Consider the following 12,748-nt stretch of genomic DNA (forward strand, 5'->3'; position numbering starts at 1 on the left):
GTTTTCACATGCGTTTGGGAAACAGGTGTATATTTTTATGTAATAGTGTATGGCTGGATAACATATGAAACATACATGTGTGCGTGTGTGTGCGCGCATGCGCACACCCATATATGTTGGTGTTGTGAGGCTGAGCTGATTTTCTTGGTTACTTTCCAGACCCTGGAATCTGAACTAAGGAAATTGCAGGCTTCCATCACAGAAACGACAAATGCCTTTGATGACCTTATTAATAAACTGTTTGAAAAGAAAGTGAGAACAGAAATGATCATCTACCAGGTAATTTCCTCTCATCCTTTCACTTCTCGGCAACCTGATTCCCCAGCTCTGTATCCAAGGCACTTCTGCCAAGCAGTGTCACACCCAGACAGGCCACCATGTACCAGGTGAAGGCAAATTGACAAACATGTACATAAAAGACAGTAACTATGGCATTGTGGCTGTTCCACCTTTCAGTGAGATCACAGATGTTCGTCAACTTTAGCATCATCTTCACTCAATTCCACAAATCTGAAAATTGGCCAATATCGTTTTTGAACGTACTCAACCACTGAGCATACTAATTCCACAGATTTACCACCCTCCGGCTGCAGAAATTCCTCATTCAGTCCCGAAGGGCCAAACCTTTGATTGGATATTCTGATTCTTGGTTCCAAACCCCATCAAGGGGGTGCATCAGCTCCATATCTACCCTGTCAAGTCTTAAAATGGATGGGGCTTTCTACCTGACCCATTGAGTTCTACCCTGCCCTGATGGTGTGGTGTAAAGGGAGCAGTTTCTCCTGGTCAGCTCTTATAGAGAGATCAAGAGCTACATAGAGTGGAATGGGCCTCAGAGAGCTGGACGTACCTGTGGGGCCGATTCCTGAGTTGCAGCTGTATAGCAGAGATGACAGGCTGCCTGACAGGCCTTACAGGTGTGGAGGGGTTGCGTGTGCTGGTGAGTAACTGGTACTTCACTTACAGGAGGAGCTGAAGATCTGCAATCTGGTCTTCTCGCTGCAAATCGAGGAGGAGATACAGAACCGCAATGCTCAACTACAGTACCTGCTGGTGGAACAGAAGGACTCTATGGTATGACAGGAATAGACTCAGATAAGTACAGGTCCCAATGACACAAGAGCAGTGTTCCAGTGCTCAACCGTGCTCACTCCATGCCCGGCCAACATAATACACATCACTCTCCATTGCCCACCCTTACAGTGTACGCCCTGTCCCCGCCATTACCTAAAAAATAGAACATTACAGCATATTACAATACAAGCTCTTCAGCCCATGATGATGTGCTGATTTTATAACCTATTTGAAGATCAATCTAGCAGTTCCTTCCTATAGCCCTCCAGTTTTCTAACATCTGTGTACCAAGTCAGTTACAAGCCCAGTCATCACTCTCCTTCGTGTCCTCTATCACTCAACCTGACCACTCATTTCCTATCACTCATGTTGTGTTCATTCCCCTCACATATGGTATTGGCCTAACTGGAGCAACAGATGACCTCCCTGTGGGTTAGATTTCTAAATGTGAAATAGTGATATCTAACAGCCTAACCCTGTAGATGGTCATATTTAATCTGACTCATCCCACTCCCAGCCCATTTCAGTCACATGCTCAAGACCCAATTCCTTTTTTCTAAACTGATTTGTGACTCTCCTAAATGTGTTCATTATCTCCTGGAGGTTCTCCCTGGGCCCTGAAAAGCATCAATAGACATCCCATGTGGCCTAGGTCACCTCTCACTGGGACAGTTTCCACCCAATAACCAAGTAATGTGTGAGGGACTGGATTATTGAGGATTGCCAAATCCTTTTCCCACCAATAAACCAGTTCCCTTCTCTCAATGGCAGGGAGTGAAGTCAAGGCTTGTGCAGGAGACCAGAATGATGGTGGAGACATTCCGAGAGGCCTATGATGATCTGGTGGCTGAGGACAGGGTAAGTGGCTTGGATATGCAGTAAATGGTCAGTGGGTACACAGTATTGGGACCAGGGAATGAGAATGCAGAACTGGGACCAGGATTGGGGAATGGGTACATGGCACTAGAATGGAAAGGTGCCCAGCTTCTGGTTCTGGAATACTGAGGACCAGCTGCATTGAGTGGGGCCAAACCCTGTCCCAATCTTGCCTCAGTAAGTGAGCCCACATTGAGTGAAACACCAGCTCCAGGGACAGTGGCTCCCACCAGGGCACAGTGCAGATTACAAGAATGTAGGTCTTGTGCACGCTGAACTGTCTCAACCCTGCCTTCCAATCCCATCCCCTCTCTCTCTTCCTTCAGCTTCTAACACAGTGTACTCCTTCTGCTTTTGTTCAGCTCCTGGATCGTGGATTCAGGAAGGAGTTTTTTGATGTCAATGCTACAATGGTCGACCAGCTCTACAAACTGTACAAGCGCAGACCCAAGTGAGTGCATGCCAGCACATGGAAGGCATCAGCATGCACAGCTACCACATCTCTGAACCACTGCTGTACATGGAAACACCAGCCTGCACGTCTGCCACATCACTGAAACAGCACCATGCTGTCACACTGTACCCCCACATTGACACACTGCAAAACTGATGAGAATGCTTTCCATACCATTTCCAGTAAAGCCTGTCACAGTGGAACTTCCCCAACCCTCCCTTACTGACACACGTGTCCCATGAATTGAAATCATTGGTGCATCTAGTTTATGAGCCATGGGGCCCGTGCTTCCAAAGTGTTCACACACCCCACACAAACACACTGCAGGCTGCTGGGTCCAATGTCCCATTTGTGGGTCCCAAACATCCTTGCATATGAGTGTGTGTGAGAGAAGATGGGGCAAGGGGCATCTGGGGGGGGGAGGTGTGTGTGTGTGTGTGTGTGTGTGTGTGTGTGTGTGTGTGTGTGTGTGTGTGTGTGTGTGTGTGTGTGTGTGTGTGTGTGTGTGTGTGTGAGAGAGAGAGAGAGAGAGAGAGGGGGGGAGGGAGAGTGTGTGTGAGAAAGAGAGAGAGATAAAGATAGATAGATGGATGTGGTCATGGGCTCCACACGTACAAGTCCATTCTGTGTGTCAGACTGGGCTCTGGATAGGGCCGCCTGTTTGCATATGTTGGCTGAGGACCCATTGTGTGTTTTACCTGTTCTGGGCAGGGTGCAGATGAAGAGAACCCAGGTGGCGACAGCCAACCCTTTTGGTGACCAGTCTGAGTCTTCCAGTGAAGGGTATGCCCATCTGCTGGCTGCCATGGATGATTTGGATTCAGCTCGCTTCAAGCCTGAACACCTGGACCCGTTGGTATGGAAGCGATTCTGTGATGTCAGACGGATGAAGGTGGAGAGCGAACAGCAGGTGAGAAGTGGGCCACTGCCCCTAGCACCATCTTCATGTCCCTCCGCAAGCGGAACCGGGTCTCAGTGACTGAACCTCACCACCTCTGACTAGAACATTGCAAAGATACACCACCTCACTCCGAGACCATGAGCCCTGGTTCTACACAGCTCAGCTTCAGATGCAAGCTAACTGTACCCACCCTGTCATTTAGTAGATCCATTTTGTAAAATCACATCCTGTTCTTCTGAACACTAGAAAACAATGCCATTCTGTATAACCTGTCATGTACAACAAACCCAATCCTAGGAGTAAACCCTTTTGAATCTAACAGTTCAGCACAGGAACAGGCCCTTTCACTCACAATGTTGTGCTGAACTTGGACTGATTCAGCATAACATTATGATATAGATTAACAAATTAATAATCAAATAGCCAACTAAACTAAACATTTCTGACTACACGAGCAAATCTGCAGATGCTGGAAATTCAAACAACACATACAAAATGCTGGTGGAACACAGCAGGCCAGACAGCATCTATAAGGAGAAGCACTGTCGACGTTTCGGGCCGAGAGCCACACATTTTAATTCCACATCCCATTCCCATTGTGATATGTCTATCCATGGCCTCCTCAACTGTCAAGATGAAACCACACTCAGGTTGGAGGAACACCTCCTATATTGGCTGGGTAGCCTCCAACCTGATGGTATGACATTGACTTCTCTAACTTCTGTTAATGCCCCTCCTCCCCTTCTTACCCCATCCCTTACAATATTTAGTTGTTTGTTTTTTTCTCTCTCTCTGCCCATCACTGCCTGTTCTCCATCTCCCTCTGGTGCTCCCCCCTCCCCCCTTCTTTCTCCCTAAGCCTCCCGTCCCATGATCCTTTCCCTTCTCCAGCTCTGTATCACTTTCGCCAATCACCTTTCCAGCTCTTAGCTTCATCCCACCCCCTCCGGTCTTCTCCTATCATTTTGCATTTCCCCCTCCCCCCACTACTTTCAAATCTCTTACTATCTTTCCTTTCAGTTAGTCCTGACAAAGGGTCTCGGCCCAAAACGTTGACAGTGCTTCTCCTTATAGATGCTGCCTGGCCTGCTGTGTTCCACCAGCATTTTGTGTGTGTAATTTCTGACTACACAATGTCCATATCCTTCCATTTTCTTCACATCATGTGCTATCAAAGCATCTCTTCAAAGTCCCTAATGTATCTGCCTCTACTACCACAACAGGGACTTCTAATTCTTACTGAATTCCCTCTGTAGCAACAAGGGAGGAAGACCAGATCTGTACACAATGCCCTCAACAAGGTCCTGCATGGTTGGCTGGTCCAGAGAGTAAAGTAACGTGAGATCCAAACTTGGTTTGGTGTTAGCAGGCAGAGGCTTATGGTGAAATGATTCTCTTCTGATGGGAAGTCAATGATCAATGGTACACTACAGTGATTTGTACTGGAACCCTTTCTGTGATATAGATTAACAACTTGGATTGAATGCAGGGAATATAATTACCATATTTGTGGATCATATGGAAGTTGGTGGTATAGTGGATAACAAGGAAGGTTGTCTGAAGTCACAGCCCGGTACAGACTAGATGGAAAGTTGGACAGAGTATCAGCATTAGGATTTAATCCCAGCAAGTGAGATGTAACGCATATTTGGAGGTAAAATAAGGGTAGGACATAAACAGTAAATGGTAGCACCCCAAGGAATATTGATGAACCAAGGAACCTTAGTTAAATGAAAGCAACAATGTCAAGTGTCTTAATACCAGAGGGCATGCATTTAAGGTGAGAGGGGGTAATTTCAAAGGAGGTGTGAGGGAAACTCTTCTACACAGAGAGTGGTAGGCGCTTGGAATGCACAGCCAGGTGGTGGTACAGCCAGATACTTTAAAGACTTTTATGAGATGTTTAGATGGGTGCATGAATATGAGGAAAATGGAAGAATATGAACATTGTGTAGACAGAAGACATTAATTTAGATGGCAACACACACAAAATTCTGGTGGAATTCAGTGGATCAGGCAGCATCTATGGAAATGAATAAATAGTCAACGTTTTGGGCCGAGATCCTTCATCAGGACTGAGTCTGACTGTTCTATGGTTAGCTAGGTTCATGAAGAAGGCATATGGTATGCTTACCTCCTTATTTGAGGGCATAAAATACAAGTGTAGGAGGTAATGTTGCAACTTTACAAAACACTCCTTCGAAGCACACCACTCAGCATTTCCCCAATTTAATCCTAGCCTAATTATGGGTCAATTTACAATGACAAATTAAGCTACCAACAGGTACGTCTTTGGATTGTGGAAAGAAACCAGAGCACCCGAAGTAAACCCATGCTGCCACAGGGAGAACATGCAAACTTCTTACAGGCAGTGGCAGGAAGTACAGTATGGCAGACATTAGCTAATGAACCATGTGCTGATGGACAGCAGATTATTGGAGTGTAACTGGAGCAGAACTTCTCTACTCCTCTTGCAATAAAGACCAATGTTCTATTTGTCTTTCTAATTACTGTTCCTACATGTAAACATTCAGTGATTTACTCTCTCTGAACAGCAACACAGTTGTCCCTCAATTTTCAAAACAATACTTTGTTTTTCTAATTTGTTACCCAAGTGATTTACCTGATTTTTCTGGGGCTGGAACTCCCTTGTGCCAGATATCTGCTCTCAGGAACAGCACTAGTATAGGCCAGCAGCTCATGGAGTTCACAGCTGAGTGAAAGCATCACACCGTCCACATCGCAGACAGGTAACGTCCCTTGCCCCCAGCCTTCCTCATCGAGCCAGGAGGACAGTGGATATCACTAGCATTTTAATGGGTTCGTTTGTAACCAGAATTGCATTACAGAAAACCTTTAGTGTGTTGTTGCAGATGCACCCTGTACATTCACATCAAAGGGACTCAGTTATGAGATCAGGCTCCATAAACTTTAAATGTGAAAAATTACAGGGTGATGTAATTACTTCTGAAAGACTTAATAGGCTCAACAGGAAGGAATGTCTGGACAAGGAGGAAGAAAAATAATATCATACTTGGTAATTGAAGGTGATGTCAAAAATTTCCCTTCCTTACTGTGACACAGGAGGCCTATCAGATCTTTGCTGATCCTTAGAACGATCCCATCAATCCCACTTCCCCTCTCCTTGTATCCTGAAGCTTATAACAGTAGGTGATTTTAACTTTCTACATATTGACTGGGAATCCCATACTGTAAAAGGACTTGTTGGAATAGTTTGTTAAATGTGTTCAGGAAAGTTCCCTTCATCAGTACATAGAAGTCCCAATGAGAGACCATCCAATACTTTTTCTATTAGAGAATGAGACAGGGCAGGTGACAGAAGTTTGTGTAGGGGAACACTTTGCATCCAGTGACCACAGTGCCGTTAGTTTCAGAGTAAATATGCAAAGAGATGGGCCCACAGGTTGAGATTCTAAATTGGAGAAAGGCCAATTTGATGGTATCAGAAATGATCTGGCAAGTGTAGGTTGGGACAGGCTGTTTTCTGGTAAAAGTGTACTTGGTAAATGGGAGACCTTCAAAAGCGAATCTTGAGAGTGCAAAGTTTGTATGTGCCTGTCAGAATAAAAAGTAAAGATAACAAGTGTAGGAAAGGGTCTCGGCCCGAAACGTCGACATCACTTCTCCCTATAGATGCTGCCTAGCCTGCTGTGTTCTACCAGCATTTTGTATGTGTTGTTGTTTGAATTTCCAGCATCTGCAGATTTCCTCATGTTTGAAGTGTAGGAAAGCTTGGTTTTCAAGAAATATTGAGACTCTGGTTAAGAGCAAAGAGGTGCATAGCTGGTATAGGTAAGTAGAAACAAATAAGGTACTTACGATGTATAAGAAATGACAGAGAACACTTAAGAGAGAAATCAGGAGGGCTAAAAGAAGGCATGAAGTTGCTCTAGCAGACAAGGTAAAGGAGAATTCTAAGGCATTCTGCAGATATGTTAAGAGAAAAAGGGTTGCAAGGGACAATACTGGTCCTCCACAGGAATGGTAATCCATGTGTGGAGCCAAAACAGATGGAAGAGATTTTAAATGAATTCTTTGCATCTGTATTACTCTGGAGACAGACGCAGAGTCTATAAAAGCGAGGCAAAGTGGCATCAACTTCATGAACCCTGTACAGATTACAGAGGAGGAGGTGTTTACTACCCTGAAGCAAATCAGGGTGGATAAATCCCCAGGGCCTGACAAGGTGTTTCCTTGAACCCTATGGGATGCAAGTGCAGAAATTGCTGGGGCCCTAGCAGATATATTTAAATCATCCTTAGCGACAGGAAAGGTACCAGAGTATTGGAGGATAGCAATGTTGTTCTGCTGTTTAAAAAAGGCTCAAGACATAAACCGTGAAATTATAGGCCAGTGAGTCTGACATCAGTTGTTGGTAGTTATTGCAAAGTATTCTAAGGGACTAGAGATATAAGTATTTGGATAGACATGGACTGATTAAGGATAGTCATCATGGCTTCGTGCACGGTCGGTCATGTCAATCCAATGTTATAGAGTTTTTCGAGGAAGTTGCCAGGAAAGTGGATGAAGGCAAGGCAGTGAATGTTGTTTAAATGGACTTTAGTAAGACATTTGACAAAGTCCACATGGGAGGTCGGTCAAGAAGGTTCAGTCGCTCGGCATTCAGGATAAGGTAATAAATTAGATTGGATATTAGCTGCGTGGGAGAAGCTAGAGAGTGGTAGTAGAGGGTTGCCTGGAGGCCTGTGACTAGTGGTGTGTCAATGGGATCAGTGCTGGGTCCTTTGTTGTTTGTCATCTATATCATGATCTGGATAATAATGTGGTTAACTGGATCAGCAAGCGTGCTGGTGACACCAAGATTGGGAGTATAGCGGACAGGAGGAAGACTATCATGGCTTGCTGAGAGATCTGTATCGGCTGAAAAATGGCAGATAGAATTTAATGCAGACAAGTGCAAGGTTTTGCTCTTCGGTAGGACCTGACAAGGGCACTGAGAAGTGTGGAAGAGAAGGGATCTGGGAATACAGGTCTATAATTCATTGAAAGTGGCAACACAGGTAGATAGGGATGTAAAAAAAGCTTTTGGCACATTGGCTTTCATAAATATATGCATTGATTAGAGGAGATGTAATGTTATGTTGAAGTTGTACAAGATATTGGCAAGGCCTAATTTGGAGTTTGCTAGTGTGCTGTTTTGGTCATCTTCCTCCAGGAAAGATGTAAACGAGGTTGAAAGAGTACAGAGAAAATTTACAAGGATGTTGCCAGGTCTGCGTTATAAAGAAAGACTGAATAGTTTAGGACTGTATTCTTCAGAACATAGAAGATTGAGAGGAGATTTGATATAATATTATGAGGGGTACAGATATTACCCCTCATAATACAATATTATAGGGTAAAAGCAAGCAGGCTTTTTCCACTGAGTTTGGGTGGGACTACAACCAGAGTTCATGGCTTAAGGGTGAAAGGTGAGAAGTCTAGGGGAAACATGAGGGGAAACTTCTTCACTCAGAGGGCTGTGAGAGTGTGAAATGAGCTGCCAGCACAAGTGGTGCATGTGAGCTTGATTTCAACATTTAAGAGAAGTTTGGATAGGTTCATGGATAGGGATATGGAGGGCTATGGTCTTGGTGCCTGTCAGTGGGAGTAGGCAGTCTAAATGGTTTTGGCATGGACTAGATGGGCCAAAGGGCCTGTTTCTGTGCTGTACTTCTCCATGATTCTATAACTTATGAGCTGGAACTGTCTGTATTCTTGATAGTTGATTGAATTCTTCCTGGATAATGATCTTAAGGACCATGAGGTCAGTGTAAATAGAAGGAGGACACACACCAGGTATATCAGATTCTCAGTGGGGTTGGCCTTGGCTGCTATTCCGTGATATTGATGGTTTGGAATCTTGTCTGTAACCCTGCCCTCCTGCTGATACCACTCCCTGACGGGCAGCACTCCATGATCTGACCAGACTGAAGCCACTGCATTAGGAGCTGCCCTTTCACAAGGCCAGGTTACCTCATATTCTGTGTCAAGCTGGTCTATCTGCTGATGGGTGTTCTCTCTGCTTCCTGCCCAGGTGAAGCTGAAGGCGGTGACCCTGGCCGAGATGCAGAGCTTCTTGCAGAGGAGGATTGATGATGATGAGCACTGCAACCAGATGATCGGCAGTTATACACAAGACATCAAGAAGTCAGTGTCACTGCACTCCGTTCTAGGGGAGGTGTGATCGTGAACACTGCCTGTGGTGGGAAGGGGGCAGGGCAATGATCAGAACTTATCCATAGTTATACAGCACAGAACAGGCCCTTCAGCCCACCACATCCACACCAGTCCCATATGCCTGCATTAGGACCGTATGCCTTGCCAATTCGGTGTCTATCAGTGCCAAGCATATCAATTGTATCTGATTTCATCATCTCTTCTGTCAGCAGGTTCCAGGTAGTAACTACTCTCTTTGTGTAAACACTTACCCCTCAGATCAAACCCAACCCTCTTATTCTTGATACCCCCACCACAGAGGAAAAGATATTCTGACAATTTACACTATCCATGCCTCTCATTTTATATTCCTCCACCTTCGCCTCCTACGCACTGGAAAAACAGACCCAACCTATCCAATCTCTCCCCATAACTAAAAGCCTTCTAATCGAGAGAGCTTACTGGTGAATCTCCTCTGCACCCTTTTCAAAGCCATCACATCTTTTCCGTAGAGTGGTGGTCAGACCTGCATACAGTGCTCCAAGTGTTTTTTTTAAGCTGCAACTCAACGTAGCACGGATGGATAGCATGCAAGGAGCCGGCTGGATTCAAACTTGGGACTATTTGCCTCAAAGCCTGGTGCTGATGCCACTACACCACCATCCAACTTCAGTGAACTCTATACGTATGCCTTATTCACTACTCTGTGTTTCCACTTTCAAAGAGTATGGCCTTAAAACTCTGGCTCCCTCTGTTCATCAGTGAAAGTGCAAGGGAATGAGATTTATGGCATAGTTCAAGATACAGGCAGTACTCCTTTGGGCAAATACCTTCCTCGATTTCATTAACAACTCTACTTGTAACTCAGGAGGCCAGTCAGGCCTGGTGAGCAAGATGGCACTGGTGAAAAACAGTGATGCTTTGCGGACAGCATACAGAACTTAGACTGTAATTTCCCTTTTAGTAACATACTTTTGAACCATCTTAACAAACTAGCAATTTCACAATCTTCTGACTGACTCAGCAGATCTAACTCTCAAAAATGCAAGTATGACATGTTTAAGTAGACAAAAGTACATCACTATGGCAATAAGAGAAGAAAGAATGGAGGACTCCAAACCTGACTAAAACAGCAGGGTCTGAAACTTCCTCTATCCAATATCTCGGTAGCAAAATTGCAGTCATTGGAGAACAAAATTGAGGACTGCTGTATTGGAGGGAAATGAGAGATTGTTGCATTCTGTGTTCCATGGAGACATGGTTGACTGAATACAAACTGGGTTCGGTGAACAGACCTCAGGGCTTCTCGATGCACAGATTGGACTGGACAGCTGATTCAGAGAAGGCAAAAGGTGGGGTTCTGTGTTTCATGATAAACTGTCTGTGGTGCTTAGATGAAACAGTCTTATCACACTCGTTTCCCCCATCTGAAACATCTAATGATTAAGTGCTGACATTTATACTTACCAAGAAAGTTCTCCTCCATGATCCTGACCTCAGTTTAAATACAGCAAAAGGCAGGCGTTAAGGAGGCACTCAAGGTATTGAGTGATAACTGTCAGCAAACAAAACACAGCTTACTCCGATGCCTTTCAAATCAGACTTCAATGAGGCTTGTTTGCAGAAACCTCTGCCCAATTATCATCAATATATCACCTACAGCACCAGGGTCCCGACACACTCAACCACTGCTATACTACCTTAAGGAATGCCTACCCTTCCATTCCTAGTCTGCATTGCAGGAAATCTGATTACTTGGCTGTCTTCCTCCTACCTGCATACAGGCAGAGGCTAAAGAGGCAAGGCTCTGCTAGTGAGGACAATGAAGAGGTGGTTGTGGAAGGTGGAGGAGCAAGTATGGGGATTGCTTTGAGTTGGTAGATGTTCAAGAGCTCCTCAGAGGTTCTGAACAAGTACTCCATGGTTGTCATGGACTTCATAAAAACAGTCATAGATGAGTATGTCCCCACAAAATTGTTTAGGGTCTTCCAAACCAGAAGCCCTGGATGAACCATGAGATCCACAATCTGCTGAGGGCCAGATCAGTGGTTTTCAGATCTGATAGATAGATAGATAGATAGATACTTTATGACCAAGTAAAGTACAAGAGATCCAAATATGATCTCTGGAAAGCCACCTCACATGCAAAGCAGGAATTCTGGACCAAACCTGAATCACAAAAGAATGCTCAACAGCAGTGGCAGGGCTTGTGTGCTATCACTTCCTACAGAGTGAAACCCAGCGACATAAATAGCAACAAGGTTTCGTTCCCAGATGAACATAATGCCTTTTATGCTTGCTTTGACCGTCAAGAAAAGGAGGCACCTACGTGAACTTTCATAGCCCCTGATGAACCTGTGAGTTCAGTCTCTGAGGCTGAAGTGCGAGCATCTTCAGGAGGGTAAGCCTGCAGAAAGCATTTGCCCCAGGTGGATACTTGGCCGAGTACTAAAGACCTGTGTTGATCAATTGGCTGGAGTGTTCACTGATAACTGTTCTCTCTCGCTTAGGCAGTTTGAGGTACCCACCTGCTTCAAGTAGGCTTGAATTATACGGGTGGTAACCTGCCTCGATGTCTGTCATCCAGTAGCACTTAATCCGCTGTGATGAAGAGCTTTAAGTTGGTGATGAAACATATCAATTCCTGCCTGAGAAGTGACTTGGATCCACTCCAATTTGCCTGCCATAACAAATGCCATTTCATTGACTCTTCACTTAACTATGGAATATCTGTACATACATCAGGATGCTGTTCATTGACTACAGCACAACATTCAATACTATCATCCCCTCAAAACTAATCAATAAGCTTCAATACCTTGGCCTCAATACTTCCTCACTTGCAGATTCCAGTCAGTTCGGATTGGCAGCAATATTTCCTCCACAATCACCATCAGCACAGATGGACCATAAGGCTGTGTGCTTAGCCTCTGCTCTACTCACTTTATACTCATGACTGTGAGTCTAAGCATAGCCACAATGCCATATTTCAGTTTGTTGATGACAACATTGCAAGAGCAGGAAGCTAAGTATTGACTTCAGGAGGAGGAAACCAGAAGTCCATGAGCCAATCCTCATTAGCGGTGGAGAGGGTCAGCAACCTTAAATCCTTCAGTATTAGTATTTCAGAGGATCTGTCCTTGGTCCAGCTTGTAAATGCAATTTCAAAAAAAGCATGGTGGTACCTCTACTTTCTTTGAAGTTTGCAAAGATTCAGCATGTCATCTAAAACTTTGACAAACTTCTGTAGATCTGTGGTGGAG

At 44.7% G+C, this 12,748-nt stretch overlaps 1 protein-coding gene across 2 annotated transcripts in view; it reads left to right on the top strand.

The window, feature by feature from the left end:
- cfap43 (cilia and flagella associated protein 43) overlaps positions 1 to 12,748 on the top strand; it is a 120,043-nt gene that overhangs the window by 90,519 nt on the left and 16,776 nt on the right. For both annotated transcript variants that reach the window (XM_073027081.1, XM_073027082.1), the window contains 6 exons: positions 160 to 279; positions 967 to 1,074; positions 1,846 to 1,932; positions 2,313 to 2,401; positions 3,116 to 3,314; positions 9,364 to 9,476. In XM_073027081.1, coding sequence (XP_072883182.1) covers positions 160 to 279; positions 967 to 1,074; positions 1,846 to 1,932; positions 2,313 to 2,401; positions 3,116 to 3,314; positions 9,364 to 9,476 — 716 coding nt within the window. The remainder of the gene's footprint in view (positions 1 to 159; positions 280 to 966; positions 1,075 to 1,845; positions 1,933 to 2,312; positions 2,402 to 3,115; positions 3,315 to 9,363; positions 9,477 to 12,748) is intronic.

Source organism: Hemitrygon akajei, chromosome 23 (assembly GCF_048418815.1).
Source record: "Hemitrygon akajei chromosome 23, sHemAka1.3, whole genome shotgun sequence".
In the NCBI taxonomy this organism is placed as follows: Eukaryota; Metazoa; Chordata; class Chondrichthyes; order Myliobatiformes; family Dasyatidae; genus Hemitrygon; species Hemitrygon akajei.